At 50.2% G+C, this 22,041-nt stretch overlaps 2 protein-coding genes across 3 annotated transcripts in view; one reads left to right on the top strand and one right to left on the bottom strand.

Moving 5' to 3' along the window:
* The first annotated feature begins 7,255 nt into the window (after window positions 1-7,255).
* On the top strand, window positions 7,256-17,990 carry UBXN6 (UBX domain protein 6). The gene is made up of 10 exons (XM_080673814.1): window positions 7,256-7,463; window positions 11,201-11,364; window positions 11,805-11,869; window positions 12,918-13,046; window positions 14,381-14,478; window positions 15,299-15,374; window positions 16,027-16,111; window positions 16,229-16,579; window positions 16,788-16,936; window positions 17,434-17,990. The coding sequence occupies exons 1-10, from the start codon at window positions 7,381-7,383 to the stop codon at window positions 17,560-17,562; spliced, it is 1,329 nt and encodes a 442-aa protein (XP_080529940.1). The 5' UTR covers window positions 7,256-7,380; the 3' UTR covers window positions 17,563-17,990.
* Window positions 17,991-19,848: 1,858 nt separating this feature from the next.
* The window catches only part of CHAF1A (chromatin assembly factor 1 subunit A), a 32,131-nt gene continuing 29,938 nt past the window's right edge, over window positions 19,849-22,041 (bottom strand). For both annotated transcript variants that reach the window (XM_080674886.1, XM_080674887.1), the window contains exons 14-15: window positions 20,991-21,087; window positions 19,849-20,321 (exon numbers count right to left, since the gene is read on the bottom strand). In XM_080674886.1, coding sequence (XP_080531012.1) covers window positions 20,221-20,321; window positions 20,991-21,087 — 198 coding nt within the window. In that variant the 3' untranslated portion in view covers window positions 19,849-20,220. The remainder of the gene's footprint in view (window positions 20,322-20,990; window positions 21,088-22,041) is intronic.

Below are 22,041 nucleotides of genomic sequence, written 5' to 3'. Positions count from 1 at the left end.
GTGTGGGGCATACAGAAGGTGGCTGATCAATGATTCTCATTGATGTTTCTATCTCCCTCTCCCTTACTCTCTGAAAACAATGGAAGTATATTTTAAAAAAGAATTTACGTTAGTTATAGGCAAAGGGGTGGGAGAAAGTGAAGTGGAGCTAGGGGCTAGTTCTAGGATAGACATAGCAGCGTACTTAAAGCTCATATGTAAACATGAAGCAGAGGCTCCTAGAGTTCTAGGGGCTGTTCTCTCTTTTTAGCCAATCTGAGAAATATCTGCCTGGAAGTTAATTTAATAATTTTAACATACACTAAGGAGTGTGTGTAATCTTTTGTTTGTTTTGCACTGCATTTGTTTTCTGATGAACCCCTTTTTGTCTCTTCCTTCCACCCTCTGGACTGCTGTAATTTAATTTAAGACATCTCAGAATTTTCACCTGGTAAGAACTCAGAGTGAAAAAGCCAGAGTGTTGCCCCTAGCCAACTTGGCTCAGTGGAGAGAGCATTGGCCTGCCAACCCGGGTTCAATTCTGGTCAAGGGCACATACCTTGGTTGCAGGCTCCTCCCTGGCCTGGGTGATGGTCAGGGCACATGCAGGAGGCAAACAATCGATGTGTTTCTCTCACATCGATGTTTGTCTTTCCCCCTCTCTTGAACTCTCTCTAAAAATCAATGGAAAAATATCCTCAGGTGAGGGTTAGCAACAACAACAAAAAAGCCAGAGTGTTTAAGAAAAAGTTGAATACTGAGGGAGACTTTCTCTATCCTAGGGACCAGGAGAGCTTTCTGGAGGAGTTGGTTTAACCAGAGACTTCAAAGACAAATGGAGCCCTGGTGGGGCAGCTCCATTGGTTGGAGCGTCGTCCCAATATGTCAAGGTTGCAGGTTCAATCCCTGGTCAGGACACATACAAGAATGAACCAATGAATGCATCAATGGGTAGAATAACAAGCCGATGTTCTCTCTCTCTCTCTCTCTCTCTCTCTCTCTCTCTCTCTCTCCTCTCTCTCTCTCTCTAAAATCAATTAATAAAAAATTTTTAAAAGATAAATAGAAATAGGCCCATATAGGAGGTGGGTGCAGGCTATTGCAAATAGCTGAGTTTGGGATGAAGGAGTAAGTGTGGGGAGAGTGGTAATGCTGGAGGGATCCATTGAGGACCCATCATAGTGCCTTGTGAGAATTTTAGGGCTTTGTTTGTTTGTTTTGTTAATCCTCATCCAAGGATATTTTTTCCATTGATTTTTTAAAATATATTTTATTGATTTTTTACAGAGAGGAAGGGAGAGGGATAGTCAGAAACATCGATGAGAGAGAAACATCGATCAGCTGCCTCCTGCACACCTCCCACTGGAGATGTGCCCGCAACCAAGGTACATGCCCTTGACCGGAATTGAACCTGGGACCCTTTAGTCTACAGGCCGACGCTCTATCCACTGAGCCAAACCGGTCAGGGCTCCATTGATTTTTTAAAAATATATTGTTGGTGCCCCATGTTGGGCGCCATAAATGTTGGGGTTCTTTTTCCAGCCTTACAAAGGGTTCAGCATTCTGGAGAAAGGGGCTGCACGTAGATGATTAAAAAGTCCAAAGACAAGCTTTGCTGGTTTGGCTCAGTGGATAGAGCGTCGGCCTGCGGACTGAAAGGTCCCAGGTTCGATGCCGGTCAAGGGCATGTACCTTGGTTGCGGGCACATCCCCAGTAGGAGGTGTGCAGGAGGCAGCTGATCGATGTTTCTCTCCCATCGATGTTTTTAACTCTCTGTCCCTCTCCCTTCCTCTCTGTAAAAAGTCAATAAAATATATTTAAAAAAAAAAAGTCCAGCCGAAACCGGTTTGGCTCAGTGGATAGAGCGTCGGCCTGGGGACTGAAGGGTCCCGGGTTCGATTCCAGTCAAGGGCATGTACCTTGGTTGCGGGCACATCCCCAGTAGGAGGTGTGCAGGAGGCAGCTGATCGATGTTTCTAACTCTCTATCCCTCTCCCTTCCTCTCTGTAAAAAATCAATAAAATATATTTAAAAAAAAAAAAGTCCAAAGACGAAAGATAATTTTGAAAGGCATTGGGGGTCAAAGGATCTTCAGCTGAAGGAGCTAAAGACTCCTCCTTGTCCAAGGACCCGTGCTTTTTTTATAACACAATTTGTCCCAAGGCAAGGTGGAAATATACACTTCAAAGGGTAAGGTATCAAAGGGTACAGAAGCATTATCAGTTTGGGGAATAGCCTACAGCTGTTCAGGTGTTTGACCAACAGGAGGCAATAAAATGCCCTGAGCTGTCTGGCAGTTAACAATCCTATTCAGTCGGGGGTGGGGCGGGGGGAGCAATGGTAAGATATGTACACATATAATACCTTAATAAAAAAACGAAAAAAAAAAACACAATCCTATTCAGGTTTGGGGGAAGTGCCGTTTAGCCGTTTCCAACAGATAAATTACATATGTGGCTCATCCTTGTTGAGCCACCCAAGCTTCACCAACCTTTTGGTGAAACTCTTCTAATTATTACATGCTGGAATTGGTTCTTGGCAATATATTATAATTACTTTCAGAGAGGAAGAGAGAGAAAGAAACATCAATGATGAGAGAGAATCATTAATAGGTTGCTTCCTGCACACCCCATGAACCCACAACCCAGGCATTTGCCCTGACCAGGAATTAAACCGTGACCTCCTAGTTCATAGGTCAATGCTCAACCACTGAGCCAAGCTGGCCAGGCCTCCAATGATTTTTAGAAATAGTGGAATGGCCCTAGCCGGCTTGGCTCAGTGGATAGAGCGTCGGCCTGCGGACTGAAGGGTCCCAGGTTCGATTCTGGCCAAGGGCACATGCCTGGGTTGCAGGCTCAATCCCCAGTAGGGGGCGTGCAGGAGGCAACTAATCAATGATTCTCTCTCATCATTGATGTTTCTATCTCTCTCTCCTTCTCCCTTCCTCTCTGAAATCAATAAAGAAATTAAAAAAAAAAAAAAAAGAAATAGTGGAATGGAGGGAGAGAGACCAAAAGAGAGAAACATCAATGTAAGAGAGATACATCAATTGGTTGCCCCCTGCACGTCCCCTGACCATGGCCAGGGATTGAGCTTGCAACCTAGGTACAGAGAATTTTAGGATTTATTTTACCTTCTTGGGAAAATATTGGAGGGTTTTGATCACAAGGTATAAAGAAATTACTTTAGCCTCAAAAAATATCTTTATGGATAGAAGCAAGCGCTGCACCCCAAGCTGGTAGGCTTCTGAAGCTGGCAGTCTATGTATGTCTTCCTACATACAGTGAAAGGGATACCCTTTGAAACCCCTTTTCAGGGACAGGCTCCGCTAGTGATACATTGGGAACTGATGGACTGCTGGCTCCAGTTTACCTCTGCCCACAATTCCTATTGTTCTTTACCTCCTGGCCAGCTTCCACACTGAGTATGATGCAGCTCACTTCCTCATCAACACAGCCTCATTACTCAGCATACTGCTGCCTAAGTTGCCCCAGTTCTAAGGGGTTCATCTCTTTGACATCAATAAACACTGAGGGATGGGGATGGGGCTGGGATGTTGTTGGAACAAAGGGCTGTTGCATCTTTCCCTTCTCCAGATAAGTCTTCTATATCTTGGAATGCCCAAGAAGAAAATAAGTAGGAAAATGGGGCTCTATGGATCCAGCCCTGCTAGGTTTCTTTGGATCAAGAAAGGCATGTGAGCCCTGGCTGAATAGCTCAGGTGGTTAGAGTGTCCTCCCAATACACCAAGGTTTTGGGGTCCATCCCATATTAGGCAAATATAAGAATCAACCAATGAATGCATCAATAAGTGGAATAACAAATTGATGCTTCTCTCTTTCTCTCTCTCAAAATAAATAAAATCAAAGAAAGAAAGAAAGAAAGAAAGAAAGAAAGAAAGAAAGAAAGAAAGAAAGAAAGAAAGAAAAGCAGGCCAGTCGGCACGGCTTAGTGGTTGAGCATCGGCCTATGAACCAGGTCACGGTTCAATTCTGTTCAGGGCCTATGCCTGGGTTGTGGCTGTGGACTCAATCCCCAGTTGGGGGCCTGCAGGAGACAGCTGATCAATGATTTTCATCATTGATGCTTCTAGCTCTCTCTCTCCCTCTCCCTTCCTCTCTGAAATAAATTTAAAAATATAGAGGAAAGAAAGAAAAAAAAGAAAGGTGATGGAACGCCAAATCACTCTCCTCCACAGCAGAAAGCTTTGTTTGGGCAGCTTTGTTTGATGATTGAGTTTTTCCATATATCTCCAGCTCAGTTTTGCTATGTATTTTCCTTATAATAGAGTTTTGTTGTTGTTGTTTTCACAAAACCCCCCCACACCATTATGCATGTGAAATATATCTCAAATAGACTTTTAAAAAAATTAAACATAGACTTACATCTTTACCCAAGAGAAATAAAAACAAATATCCACACAAAAACTTCAACACTCACAGTCATAGTAGCGTTATTCATAACAGCCCAAAGGAGGAAATAACCCAGATGTCCATCAATAGCTGAATGGATAAATCAAATCTTGTATATCCTTTGATGAATACTACCCAACAATGAAAGGAAATGAAGCACTAGCAGGGGTCCTCAAACTTTTTAAACAGGGGGCCAGTTCACTGTCGCTCAGACCATTGGAGGGCCGGACTATAGTTTTAAAAAAAAACTATGAACAAATTCCTATGCGCACTGCAGGCCCGGGACAAGTCGGCTGCCAAGCAGGACAGGCAGCGGCACCCGGCGGGCCGGATAAATGTCCTCGGCGGGCCGCATGTGGCCCGCGGGCCATAGTTTGAGGACCCCTGCATGCACACTGTAATGTGGATGAACCTCAAAAATATTATGCTAGCCCGGGCCAGTGGTTAGAGCGTCTGCCTGTGCATGGGAAGGTCATGAGTTCAATTTCTGGTCAAGGCCAGGTACCTGGATTTCAGGTTTGATCCCCACCCCAGTCTTGGGGTGTGAGTGGGAAGCAACCAATTGATGTGTCTCTCTCACATCGATATTTCTCCTTTCTCTCCCTCCCCCTCCTTCCTCAATTTCACTCTTTCTAGAAATCAATGGAAAAAATATCCTTGGATGAGGATTAAAAAAAAAAATGCCAGCAAGGAACTGGGGCCTGCCAACAAATATTTGAGTGAGCTTTGAAGTAGACTCTCCTTCAGTCAAGCCTTTAGGTGAAACAGTAACCCCAGCCAACAGCTTGACTGCAACATCATGAAAGTCTTGAGCCCCACCCTGACCAGTTTGGCTCAGTGGATAGAGCGTCGGCCTGCGGACTCAAGGGTCCCAGGTTCGATTCCCGTCAAGGGCATGTACCTTGGTTGCAGGCACATCCCCAGTAGGGGGTGTGCAGGAGGCAGCTGATCGATGTTTCTAACTCTCTATCCCTCTCCCTTCCTCTCTGTAAAAAATCAATAAAATATATTAAAAAAAAAAGAAAGTTTTAAGCCTGAACCACCCAGCTAAGCTACTCTTAAGACCTGATGCACAGAAATTATGAGATGTTGTTATTATAAATTGGGAGATAATTTGTTATGCAGCAATTACTATTATCATTGCTGCTGTTTAGTTTCCATATTCACAATTTCTGGTGGTTATAGAATATTCTGTAGAGGGGATGATTGGACCACACATTATTTGATTTTAGCAGAGTGTCTACTCTCAGACCCTTCACTCACCCTACTCCAGACACCATGTTCCCTGAAGAAGCTGTCATCTCAGACCCTTCGCTCTTCCTTCTGCCAGGAATGATCTCTAGATATATCTGTAGTTTGGTCCCTCGTCTCTTTCAGGGGTTCCTATTAAAATGTCAGACCTTACTAGCCTATCTAAAACAGGACTCCCATAACTCTTGATTTCTTTCTCCTACTGTATTTTTCTTAATAGAAGTGAGCACTATCTGGTACCATATACTTGTTTAATAGCTGTGTCTCTATTTGACTGTTAGTCCTTCAAGAGCAGGATCCTGCCTATCTTGTTCCCTGCTATGACTCTACTGGCCTGACACACAGTAGGTGCTCAGTTAATGTTTGGGGAATGACTGCTCTCATATTCCACCACTTGGAAAAAATACAGCCATGATAATTCCTACCTAAAGTATATGCATGTGTGAGTACGTTTGTATAATTTTTTTGCTGAGTATTTAAAAGCATATCTCAGATGTCATTTCACCCATAAATACCTCAGAATACACCTCTAACAAAAATATACTTAAACGTAACTACCATGACATTATTACCCTTAGCAAAATTAACAGTAGTTCCTTTATATCATCTAATGTTCAGACACATTCAAATGTCAGTGGTGGTCTCCCTCTCTCTCCTTTTTAAGGATAAGGAGTTTTCTTTAAAAAAATATTTTTATTGATTTCAGAGAGGAAGGGAGAGATAGAAACATCAATGATGAAAGAGAATTCTTGATTGGCTGCCTCCTAAAGGCCCCCCACTGGGGGTCGAGCCTGCAACCCCTGCATGAGCCCTGACCAGGAATCCAACAGTGACCTCCTGGTTCATAGGTCGAAGCTCAACCACTGAACCACGACGGTTGGGCAGTGGTGGCCTCAAAACTGTCCTTTTCCTGTGCCTGACCTTCTTATTTGATGTTACAAACTGCCCCACTCTGCCCTCCTCCATTCCTGTTTTCCACTTTTTTCCCATAGCGCATAATAACATCTACCAAACCACAGATTTTATTTATCATATTGTCTGTCCCTACCCAATCCCATTGAAAAAACCAGGAGCTCTGCGAGGTCAGAGAATTTTGTCTGTTTTTCTCATTGCTGATACATTGACGATTCCCAAGAAATATTAAAGGGGTAAAATATAAAGTCTGCCACTTATTGAGCCTTCCAACTGCATTATCATGCTTACAATCCTCCTAGGAAGCGGGTGCCATTCTTATCCCCATTTCATAGCTAGGAAACTGAAGCTCAGAAAGGTTAAGGGAGGATGGCGAGATACTGGGGATGACCACGGGGCTGGGTTGGGGGGGCCTAGAATGCGCCCACAATTGAATTGGGACTTTATCACATAATCGCTGGGGAGCCCTAGAAGGTTTCTGAGCAGGGCCAGCGCTTCTTCCGTGGGACCAAGTCGGCCTGTCCCTCTTCTCCAAGGGGAACGCGGTAGATGGTGCCCAAGCACAGCCTGCAGCTAGAAGCGCGCTCGTCGTCCCTGGCAACAGACTCCGGAAAAACCACAGAGACGCAGTCCGAGAGTGCAGAGCGGTCCCCGCAGGGTCGTGAATCCAGGAAATCTAGAAAGGCGTGCCGGGACGATTGTCACGTGGGCGGGACTTCCGGCAGAGCCTAATTTTTTTTTTCCGGTTGTTGGCTGCTACGAACTCCACCGGGCCCCGCGCCCCCCGCCCCTCTGCGGCCCCGCGCCGCGGAGCCTGCCACCACCATGAAGAAATTCTTCCAGGAAATCAAGGCTGACATCAAGTTTAAGAGTGCGGGTGCCGGACAGAAGCTCACGGAGTCGGCGGCGTGCGTGACGGGGGCTGGGGCGTGAGGCCTGGGGGCGGAGAGTCGGGGGAGGCCACAGAGGGCGAGGGGTGAGGACGGGAGGCCGGGAGTCAGGGAGTGGGGAGAGACCTTGGGCAGGGGCCCGGGGAGCGGGTGGGAGTAAGGGGAAGGAGACCTCTGGGGGCGGGGTGGGAGGGGCGAGGCAGGATGAGGGGGCGGGGCAGGGTGAGGGGGCGGGGCTGAAGGGAGCTGGCGGTGAACCCAGAGTCCTGGGAAGGGAGTAGGGGAGTGTGGTCAGGGAAAAGCCAGGAGCGGAGGAGGATCCCTGAAGAAGCATATAGATTTGGAGGAATCTAGGTGACAGGGATTAGGGCCTGACCTTAGGGAAGCAGAGTCGAGAAGCTTAGCGTCCATGGTGTGAGGGGTCTGGGCCCCGGCTCTGGAGCGCGAGGGAGGCCTGGATAAGAGCCTGGAAGGCCAGGGAATCTTGGAAGGGTCAGCAAGGATTTGGGAAGTCTGGGTGAATTGGAGGGGGTTGCGAGGGGCCTAAGGATGTGTGGGAGGAAAATGGAGTCGGGGTGGGGGGTGAGAAGCTGTGTGTGTGTGTGTGTGTGTGTGTGTGTGAGAGAGAGAGAGAGAGAGAGAGAGAGAGAGAGAGAGAGAGAGAGAGAGAGATGGGAAGGAGATGAAGGCCTTGTGGGTGATGGATGAGGCAAATTGGAGGGCCTTGGGAGGTCTGGAAGGGGAGGGGAGGTAGTGTGCCCATCCTTAGGCCTCTGTGAACTTTCTGGGGAGGACTTGGAGAAGGGAAGGGCCTGGGGTAAGACTGAAAACTCAGTGGGGTTGTGTGTGGAGGGTCAGTGCTATGGAGGGGCAGTGAAATGGTGGAGCAGGTGAGGATGCTAGACTGTCAAGGCTGGTGCGCTGAGAAGGAAGCTCCACTGGGGGATGGGATTGGCAAAGGGAGCCTGGGAGGTGCTGAGGCTGCTACAGGGAGCTACAGAGGGGGCTGTGGGGAGTGGCTGAGGAAAGACCCCAGCCTGGGCAGGGGGCTGTGAGGAATAATGGAAGGGATTGTGAAGAAGTAGGGGCTGGGAGGGGTAGCAGGGAGTAGGGCAGGAAGGGGTGGTGAGGGAATCATAAGGTGGGTGAGGGAGAGTGGGTACAGGGCAAGGACCTCGGGGCATCTGTCATAAGGATTGAGATTCTTGGGAGGAGAGTGCTGAATGGGACGGAAAAGGTCCATGAGGTCCAGGTCCATGAGTAAGGGAGGGTAGCACAGCAGACAAAATCAGTTCCTGGGAACCTGAGTGTGGAGAGGAGGGCAGCTTAAGAGGGGCCAGGGAGAGTGGTGGGCCAGACAAGGGGGTCCAATCATTTGTTTGACAAGTGGTGGGTAGAGGTGGGGCCTGGGGCAGCTGGGACTGTGTGACAGGAAGAAAATAGGGGCCCTGTGGGTGATTGTTGGGCCAGAGTGGAGGCCAGGGAGAAGAGGGGAAGGAAGTAATTTGGAGGTTCAGGCTTTTGTGACATGCCTGGAGTGAGATAAGAGACTCAGGGTGTGCTGGAGGGTGGGTGTGTCAAACACTGTTAGCACAAACAAGACAAAATTCTCATTCAGGCCTCACCTTCTATTGAGCGGGATGGGAAAAGAAACCAATGCATGATTTAGTTTATAAATATCAGGTGGTGCATGGGGCCATGAAAAAAATAAACAGGGGCAGGGGCTAGTGAGTATTGGGGGGAACCTTTAGGTGGCCCAGGAATGCCTCTCTGAGAAGGTGACATGTGAGCCGAGAGCTGGATGAAGTGAGGTTGCACATGCACATACATGAAGCTTCTCTACCCTCTCCCAGACCTCCTTTCCTCATCCCACCCCCAAGTGGAACATTCCAGGCAGAAGGCACAGGAAGCGCAAAGGCTTCGTGGCAGGAACCAGCTGGCCCTGTGTGAGCAACAGCAGAGAGACCAGTGTAGATAGAGAAGAGTGAACCAGGAAGATAGGCAGGATGTGCATGGCCCATGGGGACATGGGTGGCTTTAGGATTCTGTTGTGCAGGTATGGGGAGGACTTTGTGCCGAGGTGTGATAAGTACTGACAGGTTTTAGAAGGATCCCTCTGGCTGCCCAGTGGAGCCATGAAGGAGATGGGTGAGGTGTTTTGAAAAGTAGCATTTTTATAGAAAGATCGGAATATCACATGGGACTAGGGTGGGTGTCTGTATCTCATTTTTTCTTCAACATTAGGTTCTCGGCTGTGGGGAAGGCTGGCGAGAAGGGCAGGGATGGGCAGGAAGCAGGTCCCAGAAGCCTTGGAACAAGAAGAGGGGGCTGCCCGCCGAATATCTGAGCAGAGTGGGAGGAGTGAGGCGGTGAACTCTTGGGAAGGTTTTACAAACTTAGCACAGATGATCCCAATTACTGGGGCTGGGAGAGAACCCTTAAGGAAGAAGGCTGGTGAGGTAGGTGAGTAAGACCAGGGTGAAGAAGGATTTCTCTGCTGGGACATTCAAAACCAGCTCATTTTCCTGCTAAGTAGGTTAAGAAGCCATCCGTCCCCTGGGGTCATCACACCACTTATTTCGTAGGGTGGAGGAGGGATTAAACCAGATCTTTGTACCATGCTTAACCCAGGGCTTATGTGGTGTCTGAGCTTCTGTGTCCCTCTAGGGCTTGCAAAAAATCTTAAGACAGCCCTCAGAAGGGTGTTGGTATGAGGAAGACATACTGTGTGCTGCCTGGTACACAGTAGGTGCTCAGTTAATGAAATTGCAAATGGGCCCTGGTCGGTGTGGCTCAGTTGGTTGGGCCTTGTCCTGTGTACCAGAAGGTTGTCTGTTCGATTCCAGGTCAGGGCACGTGCCCGGGTTGCGGGCTCGATCCTCAGTAGGGGGGTGTACAGGAGGCAGCCAAATGATGTTTCTCTCTCCCCCTCTCCCCCTCTCCCCCTCTCCCCCTCTCCCCCTCTCCCCCTCTCCCCGTCTCCCCCTCTCCCCCTCTCTCCCTCTCCCCCTCTCCCCCCTCCCCCCCTCTCCCCCTCTCCCCCCTCTCTAAAAATCAATAAAATACTTTTTTTTACAAATGTCTTTTATATATATTTATTTTATTGATTTTAAAGAGGAAGGGAGAGGGATAGAGAGATAGAAACATCAGTAATGAGAGAGAATCATTGATTGGCTGCCTCCTGCATGCCCCCTACTTGGGGGGGAGATCGAGCCCGCAATCCAGGCATGTGCTCTTGGCCGGAATCGAACCCGGGACCCTTCAGTCCGAAGGCTGACACTCTATCCACTGAGCCAAACCAGTTAGGGCAATAAAATATTATTTAAAAAAAAAACAAAACACAAAAAAACCTGCAATTGCTCACTGTTTTAGACAGTAAGGGTGGAGATTCTTAGGAGAGAGCAAGGGAGAGGAATGACACCTGTGAGTCTCATCAATTCCTGAAGACATTAGGGTGCTGTCACACGTGCTTCACCGGGATGGCCCTCATGTAGGGAGTGGGTGCTATTACTTGTTACCCAATTTAACAGATGATGATTCTGAGACCCAGGCCACTGCAGGACTTGTCCAAAGGGGCAGAGCTGGGAGTGAAATCTGCCCCAGTGGTTCTGCTGTGTTAGAACCATGGGGTGGGGCAGAGTGGGGGCCTAGGAAAAAGGGACATGTCTGTCTGGGGCAGGAGTAGAAATGGGAGAGGGGCAGAGGCTCTTCTGTCTGACCCCACATCACCTCACTTTCCCTATGTCTCTCCCCAGGGAGAAGGCCCCCAAAGAAAAAACCAGCCAGCCAGCACGCCAGCAGCCTCGCCAGGGACCCACCAATGAGGCACAGATGGCAGCAGCAGCAGCCCTGGCCCGACTTGAGCAGAAGCAGCCCAGGGCTCGGGGCCCCACATCACAGGACCTCATCCGGAACCAGGGTGACCTGCGCTGTCCTTGGGTTGCAGTGGGGGGAGGCGAGGGGAGGTGGAGTGAGGCCTCTGCCCCTTCATTCTTGAGGCCTGTCCATGGCTGTTCACAGGCCCCAGATCCTGTGCTTGGCCCTGGATGAAAATAATTACATAATCCCAACGACTTTGAGGGGCTTTAAAATCACAGTTGTGAGAGTGGGGAAATTCAGGGTGAAAAGGAATAAGGGTCTGATGTCGTCTGGGTGCCATGTATGTCAGGGAGGTTGAAGAAGGGTGGGAGGGAGGGAGGAGGAGGAGGTTGAAAGTCATCATCAGATGGTCAGGTGAAGCCTGGGGGCATGAAGCATTGTTGCAGGAAGATGGGTCAGGACCTTAAGCTAGAAGTACTAGGACTTGAGGGCTTGCCCTGGTGGGGCCACACACTGACCCTTCTCTGCCTCTTCCTCCAGTGAGAAAGGAACTTCCAGCTGAAGCAACTGTCAGTGGGAGCTCGCAGTCCTCAGGGACTAACACGGTAAAAGCATCCACATGGCAGCATGAGGGGTGGCCTGGGGCAGGGGAGCTGGGACCCCGCCCCCCAAGTTCTTGCCTACATTTGTCTAATTGGCCATTTCCTCATCACCAGCTAAGTGCCCAGCCCAGCGCTGTAAGCACCTGGTGCTGGGGGATGCAGAAGAGATGTCAGAGTGGACAGAGGTCACCTCTGTCCTTGGGGACCCCTGCCTTGAAAGGTGGAGGCAGGTTGTGGTTGAGTGCACTATTGACTGGGACCTCCACACTCAGCACCTAATGATGCCAGGCTTGGGTGTTGAGGGTAGGATTGGACCTCATTAGCTTGTTGGTTCACTTCCCTCCCCTCCCCCGACTTCCTAACCCCATGAGAGTGGGTGCTGTTATAGTTCATACTTTTCAGAAGAGAAAATGGAGGTTCAGAGAGGTGAAGGCAGCTGTCCTTAGTTCTGCACCTCAAAATCGGCAGGGACAGAATGGGAACCCCAGTCTCTGGGACTCCAAAGCACTGGCCTCTGTAGCCTTCTTGGGAGGTAGGAGGGCTCTCTGGAGACTGGTGGAACCAGAGACCATCCTGAAGGAGAGCTCTGCAGAAAGGATGTTCCTGCAGTTCAACCCTAGAATTCTCACTGGATTTTAGAGTGGAAGAGACTCTAGATACTGCCTAGGACTTGAGGCTCAGAGAGAGGCCATGACTCATCCAGGGCACCATGATTCGACTCCTCACCACAAAGCCTCTTTTCTACCAGGTAGCAGGGACCCAAACAGCAGAAGCCATTGATTGAGCGCCATGTCCAAAGCTGCTACACACTTTTCTTTCCTTCCTTACCTTGTTGAATTCTGAGCTGGTCCTGCAGAGACATTTCACAGATAAGAAAACAGCCTCAGAGGGGCTTGGTCACGGGCCAAGTTATTTCATGGTAGAGGGGACAGCATTGGGACCAGGGATGTCTGACTCCCAGGGCCATGCTTTCAGGGCTGTGGCACTCAGTGACTTGAGGTGGCTTCTGTCCACTGTCTAGGCCCAGACACTTTCATCCCCATCGCCCTAGGTATCTGAGCCCAAAGAGGAAGGCTCAACTCACCTGGCGGCGCCTGGAGTGTACTTCACCTGTCCGCTCACAGGGGCCATCCTGAGGAAGGACCAGCGGGACACCCGAATCAAGGAGGCCATTCTCTCAGTGAGTAGAGGCCCCATACCCCCATCCCTCACCTAGAGGTTTCAGGTCAGGGCTGCCTTCAGTAAGCCCCAGTAAGGCCAGGTGGTACAGATCCTTCGTAGTGTCTTCACCTGTGTGTATTGTGTCTGTTGTCACTTGTTCAAAGAGGTAATGCTTACTTGTGATACAGAATTCAGGATACAAAAAGGGTAGGCAGCCCTAGTTGGTTTGGCTCAGTGGATAGAGCATCAGCCTGCGGACTCAAGGGTCCCAGGTTCGATTCCAGTCAAGGGCATGTACCTTGGTTGTGGGCACATACCCAGTAGGGTGTGTGCAGGAGGTGGCTGATCTCATTGATGTTTCTAACTCTCTATCTCTCTCCCTTCTTCTCTGTAAAAAATCAATAAAAGATATTTAAAAAAAAAAAAAAGGGTAGGCAGACAAAAACCACCTTCCCCCAACCCCCAGCTACCCTTCCAGGATGCTACCTTTGGGTGGTTTAAGTTCCTTTTCAGAGACATTTCAAATATGAACAAACTACTGACATACTTGTATCTCCCCTTCACTTGTTTTGTTTTCCATAAAAGGTATTGTACCACTCACGTTTAACATAGGAACTGCCAGCTATTATATCAGTACAAAAAGAACTCTCCAACATTACTTTCTTTAAAACTGAATTTGGAAATAATTTCAAACTTAAAGAAAAATTGCAAGAACTAAAAGAACACCCGAATATCTTTGCCCTGGGTCTGAGTTTCTCATTGACCATCATAACAGATTACTACAAACTCGGGGGCTTCAAATACACGTCTAGTTTCTTAGAATTCTGAAGTCAGGGTGTGACATGGCTCTCACTAGTGGCAGGAGGGCTGCATTCCTTCCTGAAGCTCTGTGGACAGTTCATTTCCTGTCCTTTTCCAGCTTCTAGGTCACCTGTATTATGTGGCCCCTTCTTTTACCTTCACATCTAGCGATGCCAGGCAAGTCTTTGTCTGGCTGCCATCTCTCTGGTTCTCTTTCCTGATGGACTCTTATGATTACCCTGGCCTAGCGAGATTGTCCAGCCTAATGTCCCATTTTAAGGTCTGCTGGTCAGCAGCCGTAATTCTATTGCCATATTCTGGGCTGCCAACAACCCCATCTTCCCTAGAGGTGAGGGCAGAGCTGAGGTCCAGGAAGGAGTTGTCAAAGGGCTTTTCTCCTTTTTTTCTGCTGAGCCCATAGAATTAAGTTAAATCCTACTGGCTGGTCCACCATGAGACTGTTATTAGTATTAATACTGCTGCCTCCTGAGTAGTAAGGCCTCCAGGCCAGGAGGTAAGCACTTTTTGACATGCTTTCCTCACTCCTCCCAGCACTTCTCCACGGACCCGGTAGCTGCCTCCATCATGAAGATCCACACATTCAACAAAGACCGGGACAGGGTGAAGCTGGGCGTGGACACCATCGCCAAGTGAGTGGGTGCCGTCTCCCCCCACTGGGGAGCCAGTCTCTTGGGCTTCCAGCATAACCTGCTGAGGGGGCCCAGAAGGAGCCTGGACGGCTCACTGCCCCTGAGCCCATGAGAAAGGGGCTTGGCCTCTTGGGGCTTCTGTTTGCCTGTAAAACGAAAGGGTTTACAGAATTGGGGATTTCCGGCCCTGGCTTCCCTTTGGGATCATCAGAAGAATGGGAAGTAGGTGAGTTCCCACCCCACTTACCTGACTGAGCAGGTCAGGGAGTGCTGGAAGTCTGTTTTTAATTTTATTTATTGATTTGAGAGAGAGAGGAAGAGAGAGAGAGCGAGAGAGAGGAAAGGAAGGAGAGAGAGAGACATCGATTTGTTGTTCCACTTATTCATGCACTCATTGGTTGATTCTTGTATGTGCTCTGACTGGGGATCAAACCCACAACCTTGGCTTATCAGGACGATTCTCTAACTAATTGAGCTACCCAGCCAGGGCTGGAAGTCCATTTTGCTCATGAGCCCCCAAGCTGACACTGGTGGCCCATTGGCCCTGTCCTCCATTGGTGCCCTCCAGGGGAGGCAGGAACAGCAATAGGTCCCAGGTGGTAATGGTGGGGGCAGTGGTGTCCTATGCTGGCCCAAGCTATTGGCACCAGGGGTCAGGCTCCATGAGGTGTCTGAGGTGTGATGGCACGCCCCCATCCCCAACATCCCTCTTACCACAAGCCTGGGTGTGGTTCTGAGCTGCTATCCATCTGGGGGTGGGAGGTACAGAGGAGCCAGTCAGACAACCCTGGCCTGTCCCAGATCCCCAATTCTGCCCTAGGTACCTGGACAATATCCATCTGCACCCTGAGGAGGAGAAGTACCGGAAGATCAAGCTGCAGAACAAGGTGTTCCAGGTGAGGGCTGTGCTGAGTGATTTTTAGCCTGTGTAGCCAGCGTGGCCGGGCTTCCAGTCACACAGGGCCCAGTCTGGCGGTGGGGCCAGTGGGAGTGCTCCTCCAGGGGTTTCAAGTTGAGGTAGCAGAGGTAGCATGTGGAGAGAGGGGGTTTTATGAACATAGGTCATACACCATATCTGTATTTAATCTGCATGCCCCACCACCCGTGGCATGTTTTGACTTTTCTTTAGTTGGGATTACATCAGCACTGGGGGGATTTCTTATATAAACAGACTTCTGGCTTCTGTGGAGAAATCAAGGGGTCCCGCCACCCTGGCCCATGTTACCTGTGCTGCTTGCTGGCAGGACACCCACTGCCCACCCCCACCATCATATGCAGCCCTCCCCCAGTTTTTGCCCCCCGTCTATGCTGTTCTTTGGCTCTTTAGTTCCTCTTCACCCCAGTTGTTGGCCTTTGGGGTTCCACATCCTCTGTGACCAGCTGTGACAGCCTGTCCTTAGGCAGCTTTGGGGGCGTTCATCCTGTCCAGTGGGCAGCAGCTGCTCTAAAAGAGGGGGATGCTGAGCCTGGTTGAATGGGCTGGGCAGCAAGGCTGCTTGGGCTTGAGGAGGCCCAAGGGCCCTGCATGACTTCTGGCTCTGCTCCCAGGAGCGCATTAACTGTCTGGAAGGGGCCCACGAGTTTTTTGAGGCCATTGGCTTCCAGAAGACATTGTTGCCAGTTCCGGATCAGGGTAAGCTGGTTAGAGAAGGGCCTTGGCCAAGTCGGGAGGTGGGAGTGTGGGGAATCCAGCTCGGGATCTTCCTGCTGTGGCACAGTGACATCACATTGACATTCCTGTGTATCCCAGAGGGCCCCGAAGAGTTCTACGTGCTAAGCGAGGCCGCCTTGGCCCAACCCCAGAGCCTGGAAAGACACAAGGAGCAGCTGTTGTGCGGCGAACCTGTGCGGGCCACACTGATCCGCCAACGCCGTGTCTTCCGCCCCTCACCTATGGCCTCCCAGTTTGACCTGCCCTCTGACTTCTTCAACCTCACGGCTGAGGAGGCCAAACGGGAGCAGAAGCTCAGGTCTGAGGCGGTGGAGCGGCTGAGCATGCTGCGGACCAAGGCCATGCGGGAGAAGGAGGAGCAGAGGGAGATGCGCAAGTACACTTACACACTGCTGCGTGTCCGTCTCCCTGATGGCTGCCTCCTCCAGGGTGTGTGCTTCCCACTGGGCAGGGTGAGGCCTGGGAGGTGGTGTCTGCTGATTTGGCTGAGTTGGGTGTGGTATAACTGCATCTGTGGGTTTGCTCTGCCTCCAGCAGGAGTGGAAGGCCTCTCTGGTCTGAGCTTCATCTGGGCTCAGCTGTCTGGGCTGGGGGTTCCCAGGATCTCCAGCCCCACGCTGACTATTCCACCCCTCAGGGACCTTCTATGCCCGAGAGCGGATGGCAGCACTGTATAGCTTTGTCCGGGAGGCCCTGCAGAACGACTGGCTGCCCTTTGAGCTGCTGGCCTCATGTGGGCAGAAGTTGTCAGAGGATGAGAACTTGGCCTTCAATGAGTGTGGGCTGGTGAGTGACAAGCTCCCGCATGCTGGATCTTGTTGAATCTGCACATGAGGGCGGCCCTCTTCAGTATGGGGTGGTGCTAGGAGCAGGGGTCCCAGGACCAGGCTCCTCAGTCCTGCCTTCCCCTTTACTAGCAGTGTAACCTTGAGTAACTTCTCTGTGCCTCAGTTTCCCACCTTTAAAATGGAAAGGAAGGTAGCAAGTGTGTTATTTCGAGTCCTCTGAGGAGCAGGACCCAGATGGGATTGAAAATGTGAGGATTTCCTGACGGCTGCCCAGCACTGAGATAGTCTTAGCCAAATCTGAGGTGTCCCTGAGCCCGGGTCCTCTGTAGGAGGGGCCACTGGTTCAGGAATGTGTGAAGGCTGTCCTGGTGTCACCAGCGGGGAGTGGCCCTGGGAGTGTGTGGCCCTGATTCCAACACGAAGATTTGAATGTAAAGAGATGAGCTCTGTCATGTAAAGGCCAGAACAAAGCTGAAGCTTCTCCCCCCACCACAGGTGCCCTCAGCCCTCCTGACCTTCTCGTGGGACATGGCAGTGCTAGAGGACATTAAGGCCGCAGGGGCTAAGCCAGACTCATCTATCCTGAAGCCCGAGCTCCTGTTGGCCATCGAGAAGCTCTCGTGAAATAAAAGCATGGTTGGCTTCAGCCCCCATGGGTCTATCTCCTGCTTCCTCCACCTGTCACGTCCTTATTCTCCCTCCACTTCAAGGCCTCCCAGCCTCCTCTGGGACTGCCCAGCTCATGGGCAAGGGAGAGCCACTGGGTTGGCCTGTGACCACCACCGAGGGCTTTCAAGCAACAGCTGCTGTGCTGTCCTTGGTAGCATTCTCCAGCTGCTATTTAACCTAGTTAACGGAACCCCAGGCGTGACAGACCTGGCCACCTCCCTGGATAGGACTAGGCCTGCAGCTTGGGTCCAGCCCCATGGCTGGCCTTGAGGCTGTACTGTGGAGCTGCTGGTGAGAGTGGCATAAGATAGAGGTGCTGGGCCTGGGCAGAGTTCTGTAATACTAAGTTCTGAATCCAAATAAACAGGCTGTTTGACTAGTCTCCTGGTGGTGAATTCTGTGTGTTGCAGGGCACCCAGTGGATGAGCCCCCTTGCTGAAGGAGGGTGCCCCAGGGATCCTGGGCTGTGGGGCTAGGGCCTCTTAGGCCCTGCAGAACAGTTCCTGTAGATGTCCACATCCTCACCCCTGGAACCTGTGAATGTTACTTTATGTGACAAAAGGAACTTTGTGTGTGATTAAGGACCTTGAGATGGGAGATTGTCCTGGGTTTTCCAGATGGGCCCATTGTCATCACGGGTTCTTACATGTTGAAGGAGGAGGTAGAAGAGATGGGAAGATGCTACGCTGCAGGTTTCAAAGATGGAATAAGGCCACAAGCCAAGGAATGCAGTGGCCTCTAGAAGGTGGAAAAGGCACAGAAATGGATTCTCCCCTGGAGCTTCCAGAAGGAACCAGCCCTGTTCACATCTGTATCTTAAGGTAGTGAGACCCATGTCTGATGATACCCAGAACTGTAAGAACAAGTTTGGTTTTGAAGCCACCATTTGTAGTGATGGGTTACAGCTACAGGGAACTAAAATGGAAACGAAGGCCAGGACTGCCAAAGGTACTCCCCACTGGTCATACCCAGGCTGGGAGATGCCCCCTCAATCACTCACCTGGGTCATCCCCTCTCCTCTCACCCCCAGATGGGCTGCTGGCCCCAGTTCCTGTTAGATTCTCCCCTGCATGGAGACCTAGTGGCTGGCCCTCTGGCCACTGCCAGCTAGGTGACAGACATGAAGCTTCAAGGCCCCAAATGTGATTTTAAAAGCAATAATCCCTTGTAACCTACTCAGCAAGTTGCCCCCATGCATGCCCTTGCCTCATACATAGGCCACCAGATGTTGGACCTAGGCCTGTCTCCTTTGCAGCCATATCTTGGGAACCCAGCATGGTCTCACCCTGTCACTTAGATCCATCCCCTCCCTGTTCCCAACTGCTGCTAGGATTAAACTGTCAGATAACCAATTAAAACAGGCTTAAGGATACTTTACAGGTAGTTGTGTTCACAGATTTACCATGTGCCTTTATCTTGAGCACATGCCTGTATTCAGCTGCACCCTACCTCCAGTAGGAGGTTCTGGCCAGGGCTCATGTTCTCACCCGCAACTGGGATGTTTCTCAGCCCCATCCTCATGGGGCCCCTGGAGGAGGTCAGGGTGTTTGTGTGAGCGGAAAACCTGAGGAGTCCTGGCCACCACACAGCCACAGGGTTGAGTTGCCCTGTCTGGTTGTATCCAGCTGACATGAACTGTTCTGCACACTGATATGCCTACTGGCTCTTCTCCCGTGGGGGCAGAAGGAAGAAAATCAACCCACTACTCTCTCTATATGAGGGGTCGGCAGGACAGGAGTCCCGGTTGGATGGAGTGTGTGAACTCTGCCAAAATCTCAGCTCACATATGCTCAATGCCTCTGTAGGACTATCACTGCCCCAATGTGGGGCCGCTCCAGGGCCTCATGGACCAGGGCTCCAGCATCTTTAGTTGGCCCCACTATTTCAGTACTCTCCTGTGACGTGGCCTGACCCTGAAGTCCATCTGGAAGCCGGGATTCAGGGCTTAGAAGCCCAAAATATGCCCTGCTCACTTCCCAAGGGGCAGGAAGAACTGATGGGCACAAGCACCTGCTGAGAAGCTACACCCTGAAATAGGTCATTGGGGAGGCAGAGGATTTTACAACAAAGAGTTGGGACAGTGCTTCTGCAAAGTGGAAAGCTTGATACAGATGCCACAGTACCACGGGTGGGGTAGAAGGAATGGACACTTGTGAGCACAACATAGGGCTCAGGCCACAGGTGAAGGTACACACCCGCTCACAGAAATGATATGTTGAAATGATGACAGACACACCAGGTCAGGGCTAGACAATAAGTTTATACATATTCATGTCAGTCCTGGTGCCATACTACACCGGCAGGGCTCCAATTCATTTATAAGCATTTCATCATAGTGCCTGCTCAGGATCCTTAGGGCACAATTGGGATTCCCCGTACAGGCCAACACATTGCAATAATGCTTTATTAAAGGGCAGATTAGTATGCAGCTTTGAGGGGAAATTTTTTACAAATATAAAAAAGAATGAATCAAGCATCCTATATACTTTCCAACCCTTGAGGGGGCGTATGCGAAGCAGGACAAAGTGCTCTTTACACAGGAATCATAGGACTTTCAAGTATCTGAGAAAACCCTAACCATTCTACATACACACGCCAGCCAGTTTGGGGTGCTCAGGAGGGGCTGAGTGAGTTGGAGGGCATGGGGCTCTCGCTGGTGTCCATTCCTACAGGCCTTCCAGCTCTGGGAGTGGTTACACAAGTGTCCTGGACCTCTGCAAGGCAAGAGAGGGAGGGGCTTTAGTGGCTGTACCTGTGTCACTGGGGCCTGAAACAACTCTGAGAGCTTTCTTGGGGTAAGATCTCCCGATCCGACTGTGGTTAGAGAAGGAGCATGGCTGTATCCACTGGACCCGTGTCCCTTTTCTAGGCACATGTACTCCCTGTCCCCTCTTCAGCTCCCTCAGAGGAAAAGCCAAATCTAGGCCTGAAGCCCCATGGCAAAAGGGAAGAAACTAGGACACCGAGGCCAAGTGACTCTGTCAAGGATCACCGGACTTTAGGCTCCCTGAGTCTAGCATCACTGCTTTCTTCTTTTTCCCTGGAGAAGCTTAGTTCAGAGGTACCTCACTTGTGCCAGGACCCCCACCTTCAGGACTCTTCTTCCCTAACACATCCCATCCACCATCCACCACCCACCAAGGTGGCAACTAACCTTCAGTTCTTTGGTTTCCTAAATGTAGCTTAGGTAACTAAGTCAGATCCTCCAGGGCCTGGATTGGACCCAACTGCACACCCACACCATTAGACCAGCCCGCCTAGTGCCTTTCAGAATCTGTTAACCCCCACTATGTACATAAGAGAGCCAATGAAAAGGTAAGAGGGCAAGTGCTCTTCCCCCTGCTGCCAGCCTGCATGAGAAGAGGGGCTGGGGCTGTTCTCACCAGCAATATCCGAGATGTCCATCATCGCACAGTCACCATCCTCTTCCTCCTCCTCCTCTGTGTCTGCCTGGAAGCCATCCAGGTCCCCAGCTCCGACCTGCACAGGCAAAGGAGCACAGGTCATTAGCATGGGCATTTCAGGCAGACCAGTGTGTAACCCCTCCTGCTACACGTGTCTATACTTACGGCCTCCTCTACCGTGTGTGTGTGTGTGTGTGTGTGTGTGTGTGTGTGTTTTAAATATACTTTTATTGATTTCCAAGAGGAAGGGAGAGTGAGAGAAAAACATCAGTGATGGGAGAAAATCATTGATCGGCTGCTCCTGCACGCCCCCTACTGGGGATTGAGCTCGCAACCTTGGCATGTGCCCTTGCCCAGAATCGAACCTGGGACCCTTCAATATGCAGACTGGCAGTCTATCCACTGAGTCAAATCGGCTAGGGCTCATCTACCATTTTAATAACACACGGAGGAGTCCATTTGATAGCTGATGACCAAGCAAACCTTGGCGAGTTCCTTCCAATGAACTAATTCAGAGCTCTGAAAACTACCACTATCATATTTACCTTATCACAAAAATAATTTGTGAACTGTTTTCGAATTAGAATTCTGGGTTTCTGGGTTGGTTTGAAAGGGAAATTGATAAAGCATACAGTTTCTTTGAATTTATTATTTGAAATAAATGGTTGAGAGCCCAGTCGGTCAGTGCTTTCTCTATACCTTCTGCCTGATGCTTGACAACTCAATTTATGCTTAGACCAGTTTGGCCAGTGTGGCTACCATCTGGGCAATTGTGGACAGAAGTCAGGAAGTACAGGGGACAGCGGGAAGGCCTCTACTGGGGCTAGACTTTCCAAAAAGATTCCTGGGTTGTTTTCATGGGCATTCAGCAGAGGGGACAGAAAGACAAGGTGGAACGTAGCAGGACTGATTTTAAACACCAATCATCCACACAAGTGCTCACTTTCTCTGTAAATGAACAAAGGGAATTAACTGGCAGAGGAGGCAGGAACAGACTTATTTAAACAGAGAGGCTACTTCTGAAAACACT

Source organism: Plecotus auritus (assembly GCF_963455305.1).
Source record: "Plecotus auritus genome assembly, chromosome: 6".
Classification (NCBI taxonomy): Eukaryota; Metazoa; Chordata; class Mammalia; order Chiroptera; family Vespertilionidae; genus Plecotus; species Plecotus auritus.
This window is presented reverse-complemented; position numbering and strand designations above follow the sequence as displayed.

Excerpts from the sequence above, each read along its gene's own strand:
- UBXN6 (XM_080673814.1), top strand. The coding sequence starts at position 7,381 with ATGAAGAAATTCTTCCAGGAAATCAAGGCTGACATCAAGTTTAAGAGT. Across the intron at positions 11,365-11,804 it reads GGACCTCATCCGGAACCAGG|TGAGAAAGGAACTTCCAGCT; the intron begins GTGACCTGCGCT and ends CTCTTCCTCCAG. Across the intron at positions 15,375-16,026 it reads TGCAGAACAAGGTGTTCCAG|GAGCGCATTAACTGTCTGGA; the intron begins GTGAGGGCTGTG and ends CTCTGCTCCCAG.